At 42.5% G+C, this 24016-nt stretch overlaps 1 protein-coding gene across 1 annotated transcript in view; it reads right to left on the reverse strand.

The window, feature by feature from the left end:
• SNX4 (sorting nexin 4) overlaps positions 1 to 24016 on the reverse strand; it is a 60987-nt gene that overhangs the window by 34492 nt on the left and 2479 nt on the right. Inside the window, exons 2-8 of the mRNA XM_053247361.1 lie at positions 21585 to 21703; positions 13049 to 13187; positions 12436 to 12585; positions 9736 to 9783; positions 6843 to 6898; positions 2392 to 2464; positions 759 to 820 (exon numbers count right to left, since the gene is read on the reverse strand). Of these exons, the coding sequence (XP_053103336.1) occupies positions 759 to 820; positions 2392 to 2464; positions 6843 to 6898; positions 9736 to 9783; positions 12436 to 12585; positions 13049 to 13187; positions 21585 to 21703 (647 nt within the window). The remainder of the gene's footprint in view (positions 1 to 758; positions 821 to 2391; positions 2465 to 6842; positions 6899 to 9735; positions 9784 to 12435; positions 12586 to 13048; positions 13188 to 21584; positions 21704 to 24016) is intronic.

Here is a 24016-nt window from a genome sequence, read left to right on the forward strand (position 1 = left end):
CGTTGAAAAATAATCCTCCTTTTTACCCATAAAAGCGGCAGGCAGACTGGGGAGAAGCCATCAGTACAAAATCACAACCATCACTTGAGCCATAGACACACAGCATGCAATATGGTAAGAGGTTCAAAATATTCAGCTACAATACACAGTGATCCAACGTGAATGGATTTCCTTCTGAGCTTGCACAGGATAAAGCACAGCCAAAGTGCTTCAAACAGAAATGGGTTTTTTTGTGTGTGTTTTTTAAAAGGGCTCCTCAGTAGCTGGAGGCAATCTCAGATAGGTTCAGCTGTGTTTGCCCTTCAAGGAAAGGCTCCTAACATTTTACAGTCTTGTATATAATTTCCCCCCTCTTTTACTGCCTGCAACTATACCTCATGCCTCTCAGTCTAGAAACAGCAAGATGCTTGGCTGAACCATGTTAAAGGAGTTCCAGATGCTTTTCAGTAAAACTTAACAGTCAGAAGAGCAACACATATAAGAGAAATAATTGTGAAAGACAGTTTAATAAGCTGTTGAGGACACATAAGAACAATTCTACTTATAAAATACAAGACAGGGACCTATGTAAATAAAAACAGGGCTTCATCCAGTTAATTCTAAGATGCACTAATCAAGGTGAACTGTTTCTAGTACATTTGAGATGCAGCAGCACTTTCCAACACAAATTCTACCAAAAGTTATTTTTCTGAGATCAGGAATTACACACACATGCCCAGAATAGTAGTTTTTATTTTTAAAAAGCTCTTATCACTTACCTGAAAACTCTCCCATAATTTCCATGGACTTTGTACACACCATACAGTCGATCTGCTACTCTCTAAAATAAATATTAATCTGTTATTAATATGAAAAATAAGTCAGAGAGAGAGAGAGAGATTCTGGGGAAAACTATCAAATAAAATGTTCATATTTAGAAACTTATCTTCCATATAGGAGTAGACTAGCATTCCACAAAGCAGCATAACAAAATGGAGGGGGGTGAGGAGAAGAGAAAAGAAGTCACACATTTGCGCTTCCCCTTGTCAGTGTCCACCCAAACAAGAAAAAGTTGCAGTAATCACAGCCCACCAACTTCTCAACAACCTTGCTTCAGTTCATATCTTGATCCATCAGAATCAACCACTAATAATATGGATATTTATATACCACTTCTCAACAAAAATAGAGAGGTTTACATAGAATAAGATTTTCCTCTGTCCCAAAGGGGCATACAATCTAAAAAGAAACAAGATACCATTTTATACCATCACATATTATTTAAAGGTGGTTTTTTTTTAAATGAATATTATTTTTTTACTACTCCAACATATGATCAATTTAGCCACCTCATCCGGCTTGCTTAATCAGTGATGTTCTCAAAAAGTCAGAGGATATTAGAGCTGATGTATGATTTTTCCTTTGCAAAAATAGATGCCGACTTTCATATTTCTCCGAGTTTTAACCAGTCTGTTAACTGCAGTTTTTGACAATATGCCCAGTCCTGAAGTCTGGATCATTTTCAAAAGCAACTATTAAGTCTTTAAAGATTAGAGTTATATTAGCTACTTTTCAATCCGCCGCGATATAATTCAATAGCAGAGAAAGAGAACTTGCCAGAGTAAGTAGCTCAGCTCAGCATATTTTTTTGGGATTAGGTTCCAGAATTTTTTATTATTTTATTATTTATTATTAATATTTTATATTTTATTATATTATTAATATTTTATATTTTATTATATTATTAATATTTTATATTATTATTATTATTATTATTATTATTATTATTATTATTATTATTATTAAACTCATTGGTTCTCAGACTCAGACAGTGAACATCCTTAAGGCACAACTCTCTACACACACCCAAGAACATAAACCTCTTATCCTGACAGTGCATGCCCATGCCTGCTGGTTGCAAAGTAGGTACATTAAATGGAAGTAAAAGGAGAAGTAGATCCAGGAGTTCATAGCATGGTCTCAAATTCTCTGGGAGGAAAGCAAGGAATCCAAACAGCTTGGGAAAAATACGTGGTTTGATAAGTATAGATAGATCAATACGAAAGGATAGGAGAGAACGTCCCCATAATACAACTAGGCAGACAAAGAAGTGGTCAGAAAGACTGACACATCTTCCACATCAACCCCAGGAAGGTGCCTCATACTTTGAGGGCTTCTTGCTTCACCTGCGAAATTGTTCTAACACAAACCACAGTTATTCCAGTTTCTAACAATCATCATAGATATAATTTCATTAGTTTTATTTTGCAAAACAAGAGTACCTTTTCAGGAAAACAAAAGATTACTTCCCAAAAGCAATACTAAAGTCAAAGGAATGTCATAACAAGGGACAGCTGCGTCACTCTCTTATTTAAAGAGCACTGACTCCGAAACCAAATGGGAAATACTTACAGCTCTGACTCTCAGAAGGTGCGATATGACAGACTGCAGCTCATCACTGTAGTGTTTAAGCTCTGTAAATCTCCTGGGAATGAGAGGATAGTACATCATTAGCAATCAGGGAAGCAAGTTCCCACAAATTGCATGGTAGGGTCAGAATAAAACAGCTTAGCTGCACTAAGACAGACTTTTAAAAATAGAATTATCTCTGCCTTCCTGAAGTAGCAGCTATAGGCTACAAGTAGCAACTTTAAGAGGTAGCTATTTGACACCTTCAGCACTTGGCTGAGGAATGGCAGGCCTTTGGTTTAATTACCCACCTATTTGGCATTCCATTTGTCAATGTATAATGTGGTAACTCAGCTGATCATCAAGATACGAGAATGAAATCTGGTACACACATTCAGGACACAATTTTGCATTTCCAAATAAGAACTCAAGCTCACTTTTAAGAGGGAAAGAAAGCGAACACAAAAATGTAATAGGCTACTTAAAGACTAAGATCCCATAGAGCAGGGCTTCTCAACCTGTGGGTCCCCAGATGTAATTAGACTTCAACTCCCATAATTCCCAACCAAAGGCCACTGAGGCTGGGGATTATGGGAGCTGAAGTCCAATAACATCTTGAACCCACATGTTGAGAAGCCCTGCCATAGAGGAACATGGTCTCCATGAATCCAACATCATTCTCTATTTGAAGCTGAAACATAACACCTTTTTTCCAAAGGGGAGAAAGGGAATGCACAATATATTCATTCCATTTCAATTTTTTTAAATTTTCATTTTTAAATTTGATTTTTAACTTATTTTTAAATAGTTTTTAAATTGTTTTGTATTGTATTTTGTATTTTCTTTTTCACTTTTGGTCTGTTATGATTTAATGTGTTGAATGTTTTTATTGGATGTTTAATGTTGTGTTGTGAGCCACCCAAAGAACAGTTTCTTATGGGGCAGCCAACAAATACAGTTGTTGTTGTTGATTATGATGATTCATAATCATTTAAGGAACATTACTGAGAATGTTCTAGGCACAGTTCTTCATTTGATATTTAAACCCAAGCTTGATCCATGCACCTGATTTTAGGAGGGACAGAAGCAAGCATGCGTTTTCAAAACATATTTTTAGACAATGTGAAATACAGCTTTTATTTTATATTTTAGACAATATGTGAAAGAAATACAGTTCTGCAGAAAAAAACCTTTACAAAAAAAGCATACACTACAGCAAAACTGACATATGCATGCACACAAGAGAGAGAAATGTGTTCATTTGGGTGGCTTAGCTAACACATCAAAGCTCTCAGTCAAAAGAGAAAAGCTCCAAGTTCTGTTGTTTTAATGAAGCAAGTACTTCATTACTTCATACTTCAAGTACTTTAATGAAGCAAGTACTTCAAGTTCCTGCATCAGGTGATTTTCTTCAGGAATATTTTACCATTTGCTCCTTTTTGTTCTGGGAAGCTCCTGTGTTGTTCTTCATATATGTAAGCACATAACAGCACAGCAATTACTTTTGTCTGACTTGCCACACTGGTGCTGATAGTAGTTTGGGAAAATAGATTCGATAGGAAAAGGTTTAAGCCTGCTGTATGACACAGCACACCTCAAAAGTAGGTGTGATGGCAGAGGCCAGCCACTTGAGAAAGGCAGCTGCAACCTGCTATGCCATACTCAGACTGCAACATTTCTCCTCTTTACGTCTGTTGTCAGGAAGGGGCTCCAGTCTGCTGCTTCACAAAGTAGACTGCAGGTCTTCCATACTAACAGATTGTGAGGAAGGCCTCCATGTGTGCCATGTCAAGCAACTGGCTAGAGCCCTTCCCTATCAGTGAGTAGCACCTCAGGGGGGCACTCATTTGTAAGCAGTTTCTGTATCTTGTGCACATGAACCATATCACAGAGCAGCTCAGCGACATGCCAGGGCAAGGAGGGACAGACTGGAAGAGAATGTCTTTTCTTGTCCTGGAAAGAAGTCAGCTGGCATTGACACAACTTCAGTCAAGAAGAGCACACTCAACACATCATAGAGCTTGAAACTCTAATTAGGGATGCAGGAACACAATGGCAGCTATCAATAGTCAAGATGAGATGCAAGGCAGATTTCAGCTGTTCCTGATGGTTTTTCCAGAAGTGCCTTGGCTCTAATGCCCAAGTAAAAAGAGAAAAGAGAAATCAAACTTCTCCCTAGCAAAACCAACTATGGAATGCTTTCTGGAGCAAGCAGTTATTTTAATAAATACAGCTGAAAGGCAGTTAAGTTGGAGTAAGGCAACATCTTTCATAGCTGTTTTCCCCAAAGTGAAGCTGCAGCAAAATGAGTAATTGAGCGTGAAGAAAGACCTAAGATTGTAATAGGAGTCACAGCTAGTGATGTGGAAAATTTATTATTTTCATTCTCACAAACTCATGTTGGTTGGACCCAGACCCCTGCTAACTGAGCAAAGAGAGATCTTTTTAAAAGGTGGATTTCTTACATTAAGCAGCAGAGAGCAACTGTCCCTATCCAACCCCAGCACAACATTCTTCCTGAGGCTATTGTTGGTGTCTACCTTACGTTTATTTTTAGATTGGGAGTCCTTTTGAGACAGGGAACCATCTTATTCATTAATCTTCTATGTAAACCACTTTGAGAACTTTTGTTGGAAAGCGGTGTAGCAGCAGCAAAATATGGCCCCTTTGATGTTCTAGCCAACTCTAAAATGGCTCATTTTAGCAATGGTTTCTACTGATCCCTTCCCCCAACTTACCTAAACATTGGCACGTATATATCTATTCCTCGATCTTTCACTTTACATTTAGTGTGTGTGTGTGGGGGGGGGAGAGAACAAAACTGCTCCAGTGATTGGAAGTGGAGGCAGGAAGTATTGTGTCTGCACTATTACAGGTACTATCCAAAAGGTGTTCCTCCCTCCTGGTTCAAACTGACTGTATTGCAAGCTTGCGGAAACCTTCCCCAGGAGAGAAAAGGCATGCTTGTATCGAATATGGTGAAGGGGCTTTCAAACTAGCCTTGCTGTTGTAAAAAATGTTAGATCTGTCCTCATGCTAAACAAATTATTCTCACTACTGCTAACTGCATACAAGATTGATATATCAGAAGAATGAGAGAATTTCCTCCAATTGGTGTTTGTTGATTTTGTGATTCTGCCAGCATTTTAAATACAAATGAAAGAACTACACTCTGTTTCCCCTTCTTATAGCAACAGAGGGAGGGGGAAGTCTGAAAAAGAATAAGAAAGGCTAGAATAAATGTAGGAACTGGTCTGGGGAATGGAAGGGTATTAGAAAGAGTTGCCCTCATCAGCACATGGTTCAGCCAACACAAGCAAAGGCAATAATCTCATGTGAGCCTTTGCCATGTTCTCTATTTGCCTTTCAGGAAGAAGCTAGTGGGACTGTTTGAGAAAGCAATTCACCAAGCACAAAATGTTTTGTTTTCTTTAAATCTGAGTATGGCTGGAGACCAAGAAGAGAGGCGATATGAAGTAGAAGGATGCTGGGGAGTTTAGTCAACACGGGACTTGTGTTTATTTTTCATTAGCAGCCGATCACATTTTTATTTATCCCTCTCTTAAATGGAGGGATCCTACACAGGATAGGAAAATATCTGTGTTTAGTTCAAAACAAAAACACAATAATTAATGGCTGACATGCTCCACAGTGTAATGCAGGCAATAATGTGCTGCTGCGGGTTCCTAAGGAAACACTGGCGGAAATCATGTAAGCAGCACTCCTGAAGTGTGGGTGTGCTACTTTAAATATTTGCGCTCCTGCACAAGACCACCAGCACTTCCCACAGCACACATCAAGCCTTGGGGCATTTTTAAAAATTACAAATATAACAGAAACAGGAACAATTGTTGCTGAATAAAATTAAAGTCAATCTACTCCATTATCTTATTTCCAACAACTTCCAGCCAAGTTCTGGGAGTTCACAAGCAGTGCACAATAGCAATGGACATCCCCTATTATCTGCCCTAGCATCTGGCAGTATTTAAAAATAAATCTCGAGTTATTATCAACCTATCATTCTTACTAGCGCTCTTAATGTACAAAGTGATTTAAAGCTTTCTCTTATATCACTGAGAGATTTTGAGAACGGGGTTATAATATCCCCATATTCCAAGAGAGGGAGAAAGACTAAAGATGAGATACAGGGAGTTGCCAAAGGCCAACCAGTGTGTCCATGTCGAACGTGAGATCAAAATCCAACACCATTCACTGAACCACACTTTGAGAAAAATGTAGCTGATGCTGAGAGATAATAAATTTGTCTTTCCAAGACTTGCATACTTTCCCCAAAGAATAGGCTTTCCATTCCTACATATAAATCACTTTTTATTAAGGGTTATTAAAAATATAGCATATGCATCAAGAAATAAGAGTTAAGCAGGGATTACACATGTCGTTTTTTTTTTTTTTTACCAACTGTAATTGCAAATAAATAAAAGTCTAATACTTACTTATCTGGGTTTTTCACTCTGAATGTTGCATTAAGAGCCTTTAACCTAGAATCTGCCTGATGGGAGAAGCAGCATACACGCAAACATTTTATTAGCTTAATTCAGTTAGGGGTTTTTTGTTTTTTAAAAAAAGATCAACTCAGCAAGATACAGTACAAAAGGCCTGCAATGAATAAACTTCTGTGTAGGAATGAAACTGTTACAATAGAAGACTGTATTGTATAATCATTTTGGACACAAACAGCATAATTTTCACATATGTAGGATTGTCATGCATTACAATTAAGGCATATTAGTTCTCTCACAAAGTGCTCTCTGCCCAGGAGTTTCAAAATATGCAAAGCACCTTCAAGGCCAGCTTCTTAATGTGCAAATTCCACGAGGGTAAATTTAGCAAAATGAATGTGGGTAGGGAGATTGGGAAACGGGTAAAAAGAATGCAGCAAAAATCCAAAGCAAACCTAGTCATCCAATTTCCATAATCGTTCAATGTTCATTATCTACAATTTATTTAATAAGCCCTAGAAACCCTTGTGTTGGCCTCATCTAGAGCCAGTTATGCCAGTTGTCAAATTCAACACATCTAAAACAAAGCATTTCATAAACCCAATTTAGAGCACAATCCAAAACTCAAGAACCCCTGGTTATGCTAACCCCTGGCATAGCATCTGGCACAAGCCTCTTTCTGCTGGTGATACTCAAAATGCATCTCTTCCATTTCCACTACATTGGCACAACTGCACCACTATGCCAGCAGACTGCTACACCAGCTTATCTACACTGCCAGTGTAACTCCTGCCGGAGGATGGCCCAATGCAGAATAAGAATGTGGATGTGTAATGGAGAGTGGGCAGCTGATTTGCATCAAATCCTACAAGCTCTTCAGACTCTGGGCATGTCCCCATCGATAGAGTGACACTGTGCCAATTCTGGAGGTGGTTCTGGAGGCAAGCATCATTTGAAAAGGCCCTCACTCAAGGCGATAAAAAAGGTAAAGTAGAACTAAGCAGACTGAATTTGTCTGAAGACAAGCAGAGTAAAGTGGAGAGAGCAGACCAATTGACTTTTTACATTAAAGGAAACAAAAGGCTGATAACAAGTATTAAGGCTGCCCAACTGGCTCTTTGTACTCTCAACATAACATCACAAAGGGTACACTGACATTGAAGACTTCCTATAAAATAAATATACACTTATGAAGCATTGGTCCACATGTATACTTCACAGTTGCTTAGCTATGGGGTAAAGCTGTAGGAAGCAAAGAGTAGAATTGTGTACTGCCTTTCCCCATAGACCAAAATCCAGGTTAAAGCACAAATTCATTCTGTGAAGAATTCACCACAGTAAAATGTTACATTGATAGAGATGTGTGAATCGATTTGGGTACAAAACGATTTATACCCAAATCTACCCGTTTTGGGTGATTTGTGGACAAAACAAATTGCCCCTGTGCTAGCTGGCCAGATTTGGGTACAAAACAAATCACCCAGATTTCTGACCTGAAAGATTTGTAGATTCAGACATCAATTTTGTGGCAATCTCTCTTGCTATGTCCATTTTGTGTCAGAAAATCTTTTTGAAAATCCTACCCTCCCAAGTTTCAGATTGATGACTTCTAGTGTGCAATGATTGGCTGGTGATTTCCCCCTTGGTTCCAGATTGGCTCATTTTCATTCAAATCTTGTGTTGCCAGGGGTGACTGACCTCACATTGGCTAGGTTTAGCACATCAAGAGGCTGTAAGTTTAATCTACATGTCATTTATTTCACCTGTATAACCAGAAGCCCACTGGAAAAACTGCCACTCAATTATAAGAAAAGATCTGCCTCAGATTGCCTTGCTCAAACACATGTCATTGCTTTCCACAACAGTGGTTGTGTTAGAAGTGTGGATCTGGCCCTTATAATACAGAACTACCAGTTTTTAGGGAAAGAATGCTTAGCTTTGGTAGAAATTGTATTTACAATTAAATAAAAAATAAGTTGGTTTTTTAAAACTCTTGCGGGTCTATCAAGTGTGCATGTCATGCACACATCAGAACATAAGCACTCGAAGTAGGGATGTGAAGAACATTTTGACTGCGAAACATTTCAACTCAAAATGGGCCTTTTTGAGTGGTTTGAGCTCAAAACAGAGCACCCTCTTTTAAAAGGGACTGTTTCAAGCTTGGAACAGAACAACTCTGTTTTGATCCAAATTTTCAACATTCCAAGCACCATTTGGAGGCCTTCTTACAAATCAAATGCCATGGGCAACTGTTCCCCCATTGTCTGGGGGGAGGGGGGGATACAAAAGGAGGAAATTTCAAAATATATCTCCTGCTTGCCCATTTCTTTTGTGGGGTGGGTGGTAGGCAGCAACCATTACATCCTACCACGCAGCCCACTTTGGTGTCCCTAGGAGATACCCATGGGGAACAATGGGGTGTTTTGATTTTCCCCATTCCCTATGGCCGAACCAGTCAAAATGTTTTGAGTTGTATCATCAAAACAGATGGCTCGACCAGTGTTTCGGCAAAATGTTTCGGCTGTTTTGCTTCAAGCTTGAAACAGAACGCAAAATCTGTTTTTTTATTATTATTATTATTATTATTATTACATTTTTGTAATATGTTTTGTGAACATCCATACTCAGAGAGTTAGTAAAAATATGCAGCCATTTTTGCAATTTAGGAAACTTACTAGGAACAGCTACAGCAACACTATCCAAGCTGAATCAGCCAATTCTAATTTTCCATGTAACTAATACATCACCAAAACATCTTCTGAAGACTGTTTATAATATTATATCCATAACTTTGTTATGTAAGAGTAATTTTGATGCAGGTATGACATTGCAAATTCGACTTACAATTAGTCCAATTAAATCACACTGTAGTAAAAAGTATAATTACCTTCAGTTGAAATCCTGTTTCATTCACCATCTCTTTCCATCCACCTTCCTAGAAACAAATGTTTTATTTTTAGTTATTAGTGGAAACACAGCCTCTGTAACCACACTTGGTCAACCCCCCGTTCACTGCCAAACATTTCCTTGTAATGCCAGAAGGTCAATATGGCTCTGGCCATATAGCAAATGTAGTTGCGCGTATAAAACAGTTTTGCAAATAAATGTTACTAGTTCAGAAAAAGCTTTACTGTTCCATCTGTTCACACATACCAAATAGGGATGTGCATGGAACTGTGGCAGGGAGGTTCGAAGGCGGCAGGGGATGCCGCTTTAAGAGCGGGGGAGGGTGCACTTACGCCTCCCACCACTTTCCTCCCGCTGGCACGGGTGTGCGCATGTTGCCCATGCGCATGTGCTGGCGTGCACAGGCACGTTGGGGACTTCCAGCCATATCTAGCTAACAGGACGGCAGGGAGGTACGCTGTCTCCCCAATTAGCTTTCCAAAAAAAGGATGCCAGTGCGGGAAAACGGCAGGAGGGGTAAATGCACCCTCCCCCGCTCTTAAAGCGGCATTCCCACTGCTGTTGAACCAGAGGAACTCTGAAAGGGCCTCCGAACCGTCTTTGTGCACATCCCTAAAACCAAATGCATGTCATTTGTACTACATCAGCATCCTGAAAGGAAGGAACCACCAAATCACTTCTTGGACACATAGAAGCAATTTTTACTCATTACATGCAAGTAGGGAAGTGGTTATTTATTAGCATAGTATAAGAGCCAGACTACACATTATACTCCTCACATGAAAGCATACAGCTCTGACTTTCTGAACCCTAAAAGATCCCTGACAGCTCCCTCCCAACAAGCAAGGAAAGCAGGAGGGGCTTGAAGTCATATTCAGGGAAAGAAAAGTCACTGGCTGACTCTGTTGTTACATCTAATTAACTTTCCTGTACCTTCCCCTCCTGACTGCTTGGGGGTGGGGATTATCAGCCAACCACTAGCTAGTGGCTCCTCTTTCCTGATGGACAGGCTCTTCAGTTCTATATTGAAGCTATAGGAAGAACTGCTCAGTGCTCTAAACCAGCAGAGCCAGACTGCTTTTTAGGGGTGTGCACAAACCAGTCCAGAGGCCATGTTGGAGGCCTCCGAACCGGCTCGCAGCTGAACCGGTCCGGCGGTCCGGCACCGAGGGGGGGTCTCCCTTTAAGGGCGGGGGGTAGAACTTACCCCTCCCGCCGCTCTTCCCCCTCCGGCGCTGTAGTTTAAAGCGAAGATTTTGGGGCGGCAGTGTTCCTCGCTGCCACCCCTGCCCCCGTCGTTGCTTGTTAAGTCTCTGTAATAGCAGCACGCATGTGCGCGTGGCGACGCTCGTGCACGGCGGCGACGGGCACGCGTGCCGCCACGCACGCATGCGTGCTGCTATTACAGAGACTTAACAAGCAATGACGGGGGCAGGGGCGGCAGCTAGGAATGCTGCCGCCCCAAAATCTTCGCTTTAAACTACAGCGCCGGAGGGGGAAGAGCAGCGGGAGGGGTAAGTTTTACCCCCCGCCCTTAAAGGGAGACCCCCCCTCAGTGCCGGTCCGGACCATGCACATCCTTACTGCTTTTCACATGGTAAGTGCACTATGCAGCAGTTCTCAGAGAGCTGCTAGCAAGCATGACTTGTTCCCTTAGCTAAGCAGGGTCCACCCTGGTTGCATATGAAAGGGAGACTAGAAGTGTGAGTACTGTTAAATATTCCCCTCAGGGGATGGAGCCGCTCTGGGAAGAGCATCTAGGTTCCAAGTTCCTTCCTTGGCATCTCCAAGATATGTCTGAGAGAGATTCTTGCCTGCAACCTTAGAGAAGCCACTGCCAGTGTGTGTAGACAATACAGAGCGAGGTGGACCTATGGTCTGACTCAGTATATGGCAGCTTCCTATGTTCCTCAGATATACTACAGGGCAAGGTAGAAATGGGGTGCTGGGTGTCCTTCTCCTGAAGTCCAACTTCCAAAAATCTCAAGTAGACCTTTTCATTACATCATCCTGGCATGTCTTTGCTCCCATTTTTTTCCCCACACAAGCTCAAGAGACTTTGACCAAGAATAATCCACTTGACCACATCCACTTACTATTCCTAAAGTAGATGTCTGCTTGATGGACAGAAAGGAAGAAGCTGTTCCAATAATATGGAGCAGAATGGCAAAAGGAAACGAACAGAAGCCAACAACAGACAAACAAGGCTTAACAGTTTTTATTAACTGTATCCTAGAATTAGATCATGAGCCAGCACAGTCAATACTATTGAAATGTAATATACTAACATTATTTTTTCAGTAGAACTGAAGAATTAAATTCAATCAGCTAAAGGGGGAAAACCAACACCACCACACTCATCCCTAGTGATATTACATAAAGCCATCTAACACACAATGAGGCTGTTCTCATGCTCAGGCAAAACTGGGCTAACAAAGGCAAACTCGCCAAATCCATTTTCTTTATTGTCTGCCAGGCCTGGCTGTTTGCAGCCAGGGCTGGGAGACGGCAGGGCTCCCGGCTGGCATCGAGTGAATCCCCATCATGCACTGCGCACTTGTCTGGGTGCACAATCTCCACACCCAGACCAGCAACAGCCATCATTTATGAAGTAAGATAAAGATGGAGAACTTATTTGTTGTTGTTTTCAAATCCAGTAGATAGTATGTTATTTAGATACCTGGGTTAAAAATGCATTAAACATTTTCTCCTGGCAAAGGATAGGATGTGAAGCCACACGTAGGAGAAAGTTTTCCAAACCAATCCTCCTCCTTTCCACAAAATCTGGATCCATATTATCTGCTGATAGCTTATGCCAAACAAACTCTGCCTGTAGAAGAGAGGGAGAGTTAACAATAATTTAAACTCTCCTGTAAATTATATGAATAAAGTGTATTGGCAGATCTACAAATTCACACATATTGTTCATATATTGTGATGCAAAGCATCACACAGGAGTACTGAATGAAGCTTTGTGCTCCAACCACTGAAAATCCTGCTTAAGCTCAGTCCCCTTTCCTGCCCCCAGCTTTTGAGACTTTGCCAGGAATTGCCTGCAAGCATGTCACCACAACACTGAAGGGCAAAGGTGTACTTTTTCAGGGTGGGTGGGGTGTAAACACATACATACAAACCATTACCACCCAAAGCTGGGATTATCATCCAAATACGAAATTCAACATGTACGGTAGGTTAACAAAATGACTGCACGTGGACAAATCGTAAATGTAGGTGTGATGTTCCAGAGGAGATGGGGGGAAACAGAATGGACTAGAGTTGCAAAATTCTCTTACCCTTTTTTCTGGCAAAGGTGGTACAATAATATGGGGATAGTTAACCAGCAAATAATTCCTCAACAACTCAAATTCACTGTATCTCCTCCAAAGAGAATCTGGGGGGGAACACTGTCCTTCAGCCTGAGACTCCACAGCCCTGAAAGACATCAGAATACAACATTCACTTTTCAAAGTTAAGATTAGAGCAACAGTCACAATTTAGCCTTTATGCTCTTATCTGCTGAGAAACTGGATATTAGGATTTAACCTTTAAAGTCCCAAATGGTCTTTAGCCCCAATTATCTCACTGAACATCCACTTCTCCAGGCTTTGAGGTCAGCCAATTAGCTCAGCTAAGAGTTCCTGGATCTGCTAAATACCTGCTACATTTCCTGGGTCCTAGATTAACTTCTACAAGGAGTAGCACCTTTTCTGAGGTAGTCCCTAATCATTAGAATGCCCTTACCTGGGAAGCCCACTTGAGTTCTTCCCTTGCGTTATTCTGGAGGCAAGCGAAAACATTTTCATTCTACTGCGATATTTCGAACAAAGCCCTTTAGAAGTGTATTCTGCAGCTACATTAATTTTATTTTGATTTGATTTACTATGAATTTGTAAAGGGTTTTAGGTTATTATTTAACATTGCAAACCAGCTTGAGAACATTTGATGAAAGGTAGTTCATCAATAAAACAAATTCCAACTTGCCCTGAATTTTGCTTCAATCATTGCGGTAAATACAATGAAGAGGCAGAGTAGGAAATTACATCTGTGGCCAAACCCTTTCGGATGAAAGTTCACCAAGTCTTATTTTTGTTGTTGTTTTTAAATAAGGGTTACACTCAGGAGTTAGGCTTGTTCACTGCAACGGAGTATCATAAGACCTAGGGAGGCATTTGTATTTTTGCAAAATATTTCTCCATCTGGCTACATTATGAAGCCATAAAACAACACAGTTGGGAGAACAGCTCTCTCCAGGAACTTTGCTCCAGAAAGGAAGTTAAACCCACAAAAGGTACTCGTTTCTCTAAATACCTTCATCATCATCTAAATGTTGCAGCCACACTAGAAACTTCACCTCTAAATGCAAGCACTGCAGCCCCTGCTTCAATTAAGATGCTAATCACTTGTTGACATTTGATCTAAACTTTTCAATTTGTTTTAGCTTTAGAAACACAATATGATACTTGTTAAGTGTTCTGACAAGAAAACCACATGCTTCCCCCCTTAATATAGTTATAACAATGTTCCTCATTCATGGACTGAATCAAGATGTCTGGGGGGGGGGTGCGGGAACTGAAGGGGGGGGGAGTTAAAACCTTAAAAACTGTCACCTTTCGACTAACACTACTGCTAGTGATTAAAAAGCTGCATTACTCTAAAAGCCACATTTATTTACCTTAATGAGATATGCCACGTGAAACACAGGGTGAAAAAGATCAGCTAATTCTCATTACTATTTAAACTAATTATCTGAAATGAGCCATTAGACTGCAAGAACCTTAAAATCAGGAAAAAGGAAGGAAGTACATCAAGTTCATTTCCCAGTAAAAATAAAACTCTTTGACTTCATGAATGATGTGTTTTTGTTATTTTAGCATTCTAAGCAATTGTTATGTGGCACTTTCACTCCATTTCAAACACAGCTTGATTTCTTGGTTGCACCAAAAGAGTGTAGTGGCTAGTGTGTTGAACAACTACTGGGAAAGCTGGGTTCAAATCCCCACTCAACCATGAAGCTCCGTGGGTGATCATGGGCCAGTGACTATCTTTCAACCTATCCTTATCTCACATGTTGTTGTGAAGCTAAGAGGAAGTATCCTATGTGTGCCACCTTGAACTCTAAGGAAGAAAGGCAGGGTATAGGTGTGTGCAATAAAAATGACTGCAATCCGACACATCCATACACTCACTTGGGAATAAGCCCCATTAAACTCACACAAACTTTTGAGTAAACCACACATGGCTTAGGCATAGCTCCCAAAAGTTCTGCAGGACAAGCAGGCTCCCTTCCTTCATCACATTCAGCACAATCTCAAAATCACTTTACACATTTTAGTTTGATTGATTAAGTGCTATCAAGTCGGTGCCGACTCTTAGTGACCACATAGATAGATTCTCTCCAGGATTATCTGTCTTCAAGTTGGCCTTTAAGGTTTTTCAGTGGTAGTTACCTCTTCACCAATATTGTTACACTCATAATTACAGCAGAAAGGAGAAAGGTTTTGTCTAACATGCTGGAAGTAATGTGGGGATTCTAAGAGACAGAAGTTTGGGGCGGCATACAAATCTAAGAAATAAAATAAAAATAATCCACTTTAGGGTTATTCCATGCTAACCCATGTTGTGTTTGGACAAGTGGCTTTCTGAATTGTTTATATTTTGGTCCACACATGTATTATATACATCTTTAAAAGGATTATTCTTTAATCTATAAACATCTTTAAAGGGGATTATTCAAAAATATATACAGCAGGGAACACAAATTATTCACCAATTCCAAGAATTTAACACCAGTTTTAGGAAAGGATATTGTGGTTGCTAAGACATACAAAGAATACAACAGGGGGTAGTGCAGCAGGTCCTTCTAAACATTCTTCCCAACTCAGAGTTATTGCCTTTGCCCCCCTTTCTTGCTCCCCTAGAAAAGTGAATACAGAAGGAAATTATGGGGGATTTCCAATTCTCTGCGTGGAACAGAAAGAGCTTAAATACATAAGGAGATAGTTGAAAGACAATCCAAGGGGAGAATGTCTAGATTTTTAACTTAAGGAGGGGAACTTATGTTGGCGAACAGGCAATTCATTATAACCTAGAGAAGCTGAGCAAGGGGAAGAGAGAGAGAAATAAAAGTCTCTTTTTATTGTTCAACTCAGTTTCCTTCTGTGACTTCTCCCACACTCCTGATCCCAACCCCAACCCCCAAATAATGCAAAGAATATCTAGCCACATTTTCTATTGTGCTGTTTGTGGTTGCCCCCTTTCTCTATATAATGGCATGGCACCAAAGGTGATATATAAATAATGAACAGCAGCAGTACTGGAAAACAAGATGAATATTATACCCTGTAGAACAATTACAACTTGTTTCATTCCCTCACTATGCAACAGTCAAGAGATTATCCTACTACTCTTTGGCATTAGCAAAGTCTACTGGGAGGGTGGGTGTGAAACTACCGGGCCAAAGCTCATCATTTCTACCTCCAACTATGTCTCTCACAATCATTATTACTAAGCAAGTCTTCAAACCTCCTCCACCTCTAAGATTTGAACATAGCTTTCTTGTTTTACATATTAATATAACAATTATCACTAAAAGGTTATAACCTTATGGTTTCTCCTTGCTGGAAAACCAAGGAATGGAATGTAGATTTCCTACACTCAGCAAATTGTCATTTATTATTAATTCAAAAAGTGGATTTTGTCCAAGTGTTACTGCTTGAGATCCCAGCACAATGAGGCGTGTCTCACAATCAGTGAGACACCGTGGCAACACACGATCGTAGAGCCCAAGTTAGCGGAGTGCTCGCTCCGCTAACCTAGGCTTAGAGGAGGGCTCTGTAAGCGGGATACCTGTTTGAGAGCAACCAGGCTCGCCTGCGAGCCCGGCGATTCTCACGGTCTCCAGAAAGTGGGCTAGGCTCCCTTAGTCCGCTTTTTGGCAACCGTGAGAATCGCCTCAATATATGAAGGAAAATGAAAGCAGATTATGTTCACAGCCATCTCTTTTCTAACAGATTATGGAGAATATGGGAGCAATTTGAGTAGTGGATTCTGAAGATCCTACAGTTCTAATGATAAGAGTGGGCTCTTTAAAAATAAAGCACTTTCCCTTAGACTTAGAAATTCCTAGATAATCATGGATTCCATTTCTAGGATGAGGCAAGCAGCAAATCTGTACAGGAATGCATACTTTAGTCATATGATACATACTTCAGCTATTTGAAAGCTAAGACGTCATAAGGTAAAGAAGATTCCCAAGACCTACAATCAGTGTGCCACCAGAAACAAAGCCAACCAAAACCAACAAGCCCCTACTGAGATTCAATTATTTGGCCAAAAGTGATCAGTGGCCCTACTTCCTCGCTTCTAAATCCAGAGCAAGCAAATGGCAGTCTTTCACACAGGGAATAGGCTGGTCATTTCCCTATAGTGTCTGCTGGGACCTACCTAACCATGCAGAGGTTCTGGGTTGGGATCCTTCAGGGGATCCAAGACCACTCTGGCAGCACCCCCTCAGCAGGCACCTTTATAAGGCTCCTAGGGCAGAGGAGGTGGACCAGATGAGCTCTGTTCCCTGTATCCAAAACACAGCCTCTCCACTCTAGTAAAGGAACTAGAATCTACTTTCCTGAAGGGCCTTAAGGTCATCTTTGGACAATGATCTCCAGGTGCTTCCCACTCCAATTGAATGCAAGTTGTGAAAAACAGAGGGGGCGGGGAAAGATAGACATGCTTCCTGTTTAATTTTTCTTTTTAAAGACATCCAATAGGGATGTGCATGGAACCAGTTTGGTGCTCACTTTCTGGAGCGTCAAACTAGTCTGGTCCACTGGCGTCCGCAGTGGTTCGTTTCCCCCTATTAAGGGAAAGCGACAGGGCAGGGGCTGACAGGGAGGCAGCGCCTTCCCTGTCCCTTAAAGCTACCCTCCCCTGCCCTCCCGGGAGAGCACGAACTGGTTCCGTGCACATCCCTAACATCCAACGATAAATCTACAGAGACCATCAATAAAAGAAGTGGTCACAAAGAAGTCTGATTCTTGGATATGAAGTCAAGAGTCCTGAAAGATCATTCCTTAGAAAACAGAAAAAATATCACTCAAATAATCCTATACCATTTCCACACTGAAGACCTGGAATAAAAAATGTGGAAGAATTGTACTTAGCTTGTAGTGCAAAATGAGTACATTCCATATATGTATTTATCTTGTGTACTGTTTGCAAAATACTACATCTGTACTACAGACTGTCTTCACATTAAGTTCAAACTCTTGGATAATAATTTACTAAGAACAACTGCTGTGAATCAATATCTATCAGAAGTTTTTATTTATTTATTTATTTATTTTTGCATTTTTATACCGCCTTTCGTTAAAATATAGCCCCAAGGCGGTTTACAAAAGTTAAAAACATACAATAAAAACAACATGCTAAGAGTATAAAAACATATAAAAACAGGCATAAAACAATACAAGAAATAAAAACACCCAGAAGCAGCAGCAAAAACGATTATGTAAAAGCCTGGGTAAAAAGCCAAGTCTTTACAAGCTTTCTAAAAGCCGTGATGGAGTCCGAGGAGCGAATGACCACTGGGAGAGCATTCCAGAGTCTGGGGGCAGCAACAGAGAAGGCCCTGTCCCGAGTGCACGACAGCCGGGCCTCTCTCATTGTCGGCACCCGGAGCAGGGCCCCCTCAGATGTCCTCGTCAAGTGGGCAGCAACCCTTGGGAGCAGGCGGTCCCTCAAATACCCTGGGCCCAAACCGTTTAGGGCTTTAAAGGTCAAAACCAGCACCTTGAATTGGACCCGGAAACGAACCGGTAGCCAGTGCAGCTCTTTCAAAATGGGGGTGATATGTTCCCAACGGGCAGCTCTGGATAACACCCTCGCTGCCGTGTTTTGCACTAGCTGCAGTTTCCGGATATTTTTCAAGGGCAGCCCCACGTAGAGCGCGTTACAGTAATCCAGCTGCGACGTGACTAAGGCGTGGGTAACTGTGGCCAGATCTGCCTTCTCGAGAAAGGGACGCAGCTGGCGCACCAGCCGAAGCCGTGCAAAGGCACCCCTGGCCACCGCCTCCACCTGAGCTTCCAAGAGCAGAGCCGGGTCCAGTAGTACCCCCAAGCTGCGTACTTGTTCCTTCAAGGGGAGTGCAACCCCATCCAGAACTGGTAAAATCTCCACATCCCGATTGGCTCTCCTACTGACCAACAGCACCTCCGTCTTATCCGGATTCAATTTCAGTTTGTTAGCCCACATCCAACCCATCACGGCCTCCAGTCCCCGGTTCAGGACATCCACCGCCTCCCTAGGATCAGATGACAAGGAGAGATAGAGCTGAGTGTCATCCGCATACTGCTGACAACTCAGTCCAAATCCCCGGATGACCTCTCCCAGCGGCTTCATGTAGATGTTAAACAGCATGGGGGACAAGACCGAACCCTGCGGGACCCCACAGGCCAACGGCCACGGGGCCGAGCAGTAGTCCCCCAGCACCACCTTCTGGACCCTCCCCTCAAGAAAGGACCGGAACCACTGCAACGCAGTGCCTCTGATTCCCATACTCGAGAGGCGGCCCAGAAGGATACCATGGTCGATGGTATCGAACGCCGCCGAGAGGTCCAGCAGAACCAACAGGGACGCACTCCCCCTGTCTAGTTCCCGGCGTAGGTCATCCACTAGAGCGACCAAGGCAGTCTCAGTCCCATACCCGGGGCGGAAGCCAGATTGAAAAGGGTCCAGATAATCTGTATCATCCAAGACCCTCTGCAGCTGGGACGCCACCACACGCTCCATCACCTTGCCCAAAAAGGGCAGGTTAGACACAGGTCTATAGTTGTCCAGGCTGGAGGGATCAAGGGAGGGCTTTTTTAATAGAGGTCTTACCACCGCCTCCTTAAGGCACGATGGCATCCTGCCCTCCCTTAATGAAGCATTAACGATCACCTCCAGCCATCTGCCTGTCCCCTCCCTGGCAGCTTTTATTAGCCATGAAGGGCAAGGGTCAAGAGCGCACGAAGTCGCCCGCACACTGCCCAGGATCTTGTCCACATCCTCAGGCCGCACCAACCGAAAAGAATCCAACACAATGGGACCAGATGGTACCAAAGGCACGTCTGCCGGAACTGCCAAAACTCTGGAGTCCAGGTCAGCACGGATGCAAGCGACTTTATCTGCAAAGTGACAGGCAAACCGATCACAAAGAGCTGTAGATGGCTCCTCCCCCATTGTCCGGGGGGATGTGTGGAGCAATGTTTTCACCACACGAAACAGCTTTGTTTATGTTTTGTTTATGTCCTGCCAAAACTAGGTTATCTGCTGGCTATCTGCAACCTGTAAAGTTGCCAACATGGCCACTGGTTGTTCCACTTTGAATTATTGTCTGTGTTAAGATAAATATATACACAATTCACAAACAAAATTAGGAAACTTCTGTTTGGTGGTTCACTTTGTGAACCATCCTCACTTTGGTGGTTCATCTACAAGTAGGTTAACATGGTTGGTCTTTGGTGAACATCATTCTATACAAACATGACCACAGTTTAATTCACTAACAAGTGTCCTTGCCTCTAACAAGAGGAATTCCATAAGCCTCTGGCAAACTCTCACTTGCACTGCAGTTTGGAGAAGGAAAGGAAAGGAAGGTGTTTCTCCCATTGTTTCATTCTGTATCCAAAATACAGTGTAAGTAAGATAGGACTCTACCTCTCCTGAGTTGTTCTACACATGCAGAGGGTTAAAAGGGGAAGAGTAGGGATGTGCATGGAACTGGTGACTGCCAGTTTGAAGCTGGGGGTAGCTTTATGGACTGGGGAGGGTGATCTTACCCGCCCCCCACCCCACCCGCCATGTTTCCCCCATTGGCACTTTGTGCAAAATCGGTCCTTCAGGGCAGAAGCATATCTCCTTGCTGCCCTGGTGCGTCACGGCCCAGAAGTGGCAGTGCACACATCATGATGTGCACAAGGCACTTCCAGTCTGTGATGCACTGAGGCAGCAAGGAGGTACGCTGCTGCACCATGGGACCAATTTTGCACATAATGCTGGCAGGAGAAACACGTCTGGGGGGCGGGGTAAGAGCACCCTCCCCAGTCCTTAAAGGTATCCCCCCCGCCCAATCTTCAAACTGGCAGAACCGACGGACTTCCGAATCAGTTCGAAGATCCGTAAAAGGACCTCTGAACCAGTTCCGTGCACATCCCTAAAGCATGAGTTTCTCTCATTTTGGAAAATGTTAGGAACACTCCCACACTGTATTACAAATGAGAGAAAATTCCACCTCTCTCTCTGCACTTATCAGAAGGTTTGAGGAAAAGGTGAGGATCTTATCTCACACGCACAAATGTCTGGATATGAAAAGAAATAGCAGGATAAATTCCTGCTATTACATTGTTGTTGTTGTTGTTGTTGTTGTTGTCGCCGCTGAATCCTCTGTGCATGTTAGAAGAAACTCTGCCTCTCCCTTGTCACTCACAGGTTTGAAAAGACCACCGGGGGCAGGGGGAGGACGACTTCTGCCACTGCTGCCGTTTGAAAAAGGTAAGCAACAGCAGGAGAGATTCCTGATGCTTCTTACCTTCTCTATTCCCCAGTGCAAATGGGAAAAATCTCTACTCCTTCTTGAAGTTCTCTGCACGTGCCCATTGGGAGTGGTAGGGAGAACCAAGAATAGAGGTTGGCTAGTAAGCTAAGCCAATGTTTGTGGACTCCTGTATGTACACTCCTGCAGGAATTATTTTAGGAACCATAGCATGGACATATAATATTAGACTGGAAATGACATTTAATCTACCTTGTTCAAAAGCTAGATTAAAATACCTATTAAAGTTAAAATACCTTGTTTCCACGAGGTAAGCAGTATAAGTTTCCTGCATGTTCATGGCATTGCGTCCAGTCCGCTTCTCTGCTTCCGAGACACTGATTTCTATTTTCTTCAATAAACAATCTTCCATCATCTTTTCACAAAGAGAAAGGAGTTATATTTGCAATTAACAATTGTTTTGCACAAGAAGCTACTGTCAAGTAGAAGAGCCTCTTTTTTAAAGAGGCAGAGATGTGTTTAGTTTCATGTTCATGTTGTTAAGCAGCCCCAACTACAGACTACTTTGTGATGCAAACAAGCTCACTCACACTACATGTTACATGACATTCCAGTCTTTTCAGTATCAAAGTCTTAACAGTCCATTTCTATCCACCCACTTTAACTATGGCAAAAAAAACTGCCTTGCTACCTATTGTCCCCTTAAGAGCACAGCAGTAGAGCAGGGGAAAGGATATAGAAAGGAAATAATTGATAGTTATTTCCTTTCTGTATCCTCTCCTCTGCTCCACTGTTGGGGAATAGAGTTTAATCTAATCTAATGTTTAGCCTCCTGTTTACCTTTTACACTGAATCTTGTCAGAAATGAAGGACAGCTTCCCATATCATGTATTGGGCATACATACAGAATGTGCATGCAGATGGGAGTCATTATTGGCCATACCTTCCCCAGCACTTATACATGTGTGTCCTAAAATACAGATGAATCCAGACACTTTAAAACATGGCAGAATGTACACGCAGGATATATGGCCAGTTCAGAGAAACAAAGGCCCCACAGCAGCTGTACACACAATAATTCTGAGGCTTCTGGCATGAATGCACCAACCCCAATGTCACTCAAAGATCTTCCAATGCAATCACAACATGTCCTTAAATCGCATGCGAGGGGTGATCACATGAATCGCCCCTTTATATGCACTGCAAAACCCTGTTTAAGCAGGGTTTTGCAGTGTGTGTAGGGGCAACTCATATTATCACCCATGCAATTAAAGGACTGTTGCGATCGTGTTGGCCAGGGCTCAGGAAATCCATGACAAGTGAAAAATGATGCCTGATGAGTGGGAAAACTCCTGATGAGTAGTGTACTGACATAGCTCAAGGAACTATCTGAAAAGAAAAGAAATTTTTGTCTGGCTGGTGATCTGACCCAACATTTCTTACCTGTGGCATTGGCACATCCCCATTATCACATGTAGGAATGCTGAGGGGCTGTTGTTCACCTGAACTGGTGAACAACAATACAGCCATAATCAGGAACTTTTTCATACTCAAGCTGTCTTGAGTTTCAGATCAATCTAGCTTTCAAATCCTTACTCCTTTCTCCAGTTTTGTTGAAAATCAAAACTTTTTCCCCTACAGTGGTCCCTCGACTTACGTAATTAATCCGTTCCGAACGTACGTTCGGAGGTCGAAATTTTCGTAAGTCGAAGAGCGCACCACAGAGGTCTGGAAACATTCGTAATTCGAGGAAACCGCATCTAAAAATTCGTAGGTCGAGTAAGCTGAATCTAAACCGGCAACTACTTCCGGTCTTTTTTGTCGCTCGTAACTCGAAAACATCGGATGTCGAGTAGTTCGTAGGTCGAGGGACCACTGTACTTTTCTCCCTGAGAAGAATGGATCTAAGAAAATCAGTTGAGTTACTGATGCACCCAAGGACTCAATGGTATGCTGACTTGACAATCATGGCATCCTCAGTTGAGAAAGAGAATGGTGTTTCTCTCACAATGCCCTCAGGGAGTACGGAACCAGCTCCCTTCTAGCCGATGGTCAGGCAGGATGGGTTTAAGGACTGGAAGTGCCATGCACGCCCGCAGCACATACAAAGAACTTCTGGTAAATTCCGGTCACGGAAACAACAGGGAGGCAAGGAGGTACGCTGCCACCCTGCTGGACTATTTGTACTCAGAGCACTGGAGGAGGAAGCGCAGCCGGGGGGGGGAGGGTAAATGCACCCTCCCCTGTCCTTAAAGCCACCCTGCCCCCATGTTCGAACCAGTTCAAACGCGGGGGTTCCGACCCTGTTCAGCGTTCTCTTCTTAATGTCTCTTCAGACAAACGTGGTTCACATGGAGAGGGAGCAAACAGGGCTTCCCAGAGGAGAGCTGGTCTTGTGGTAGCAAGCATGACTTGTCCCCTTAGCTAAGCAGGGTCTGCCCTGGTTGCATATGAAAGGGAGACTAGAAGTGTGAGCACTGTAAGATATTCCCCTCGGGGATGAAGCCGCTCTGGGAAGAGCAGAAGGTTTCAAGTTCCCTCCCTGGCTTCTCCAAGATAGGGCTGAGAGAGATTCCTGCCTGCAACCTTGGAGAAGCCACTGCCAGTCTGTGAAGCCAATACTGGGCTAGATAGACCAATGGTCTGACTCAGTATATGGCAGCTTCCTATGTTCAGTAGCATTTGTAATCATGCATGCTGAAGACAGCTCCACAAAGCTAGCTAGCTG

The sequence above is a fragment of the Hemicordylus capensis genome, chromosome 1 (genome assembly GCF_027244095.1).
Source record: "Hemicordylus capensis ecotype Gifberg chromosome 1, rHemCap1.1.pri, whole genome shotgun sequence".
Taxonomy (NCBI): Eukaryota; Metazoa; Chordata; class Lepidosauria; order Squamata; family Cordylidae; genus Hemicordylus; species Hemicordylus capensis.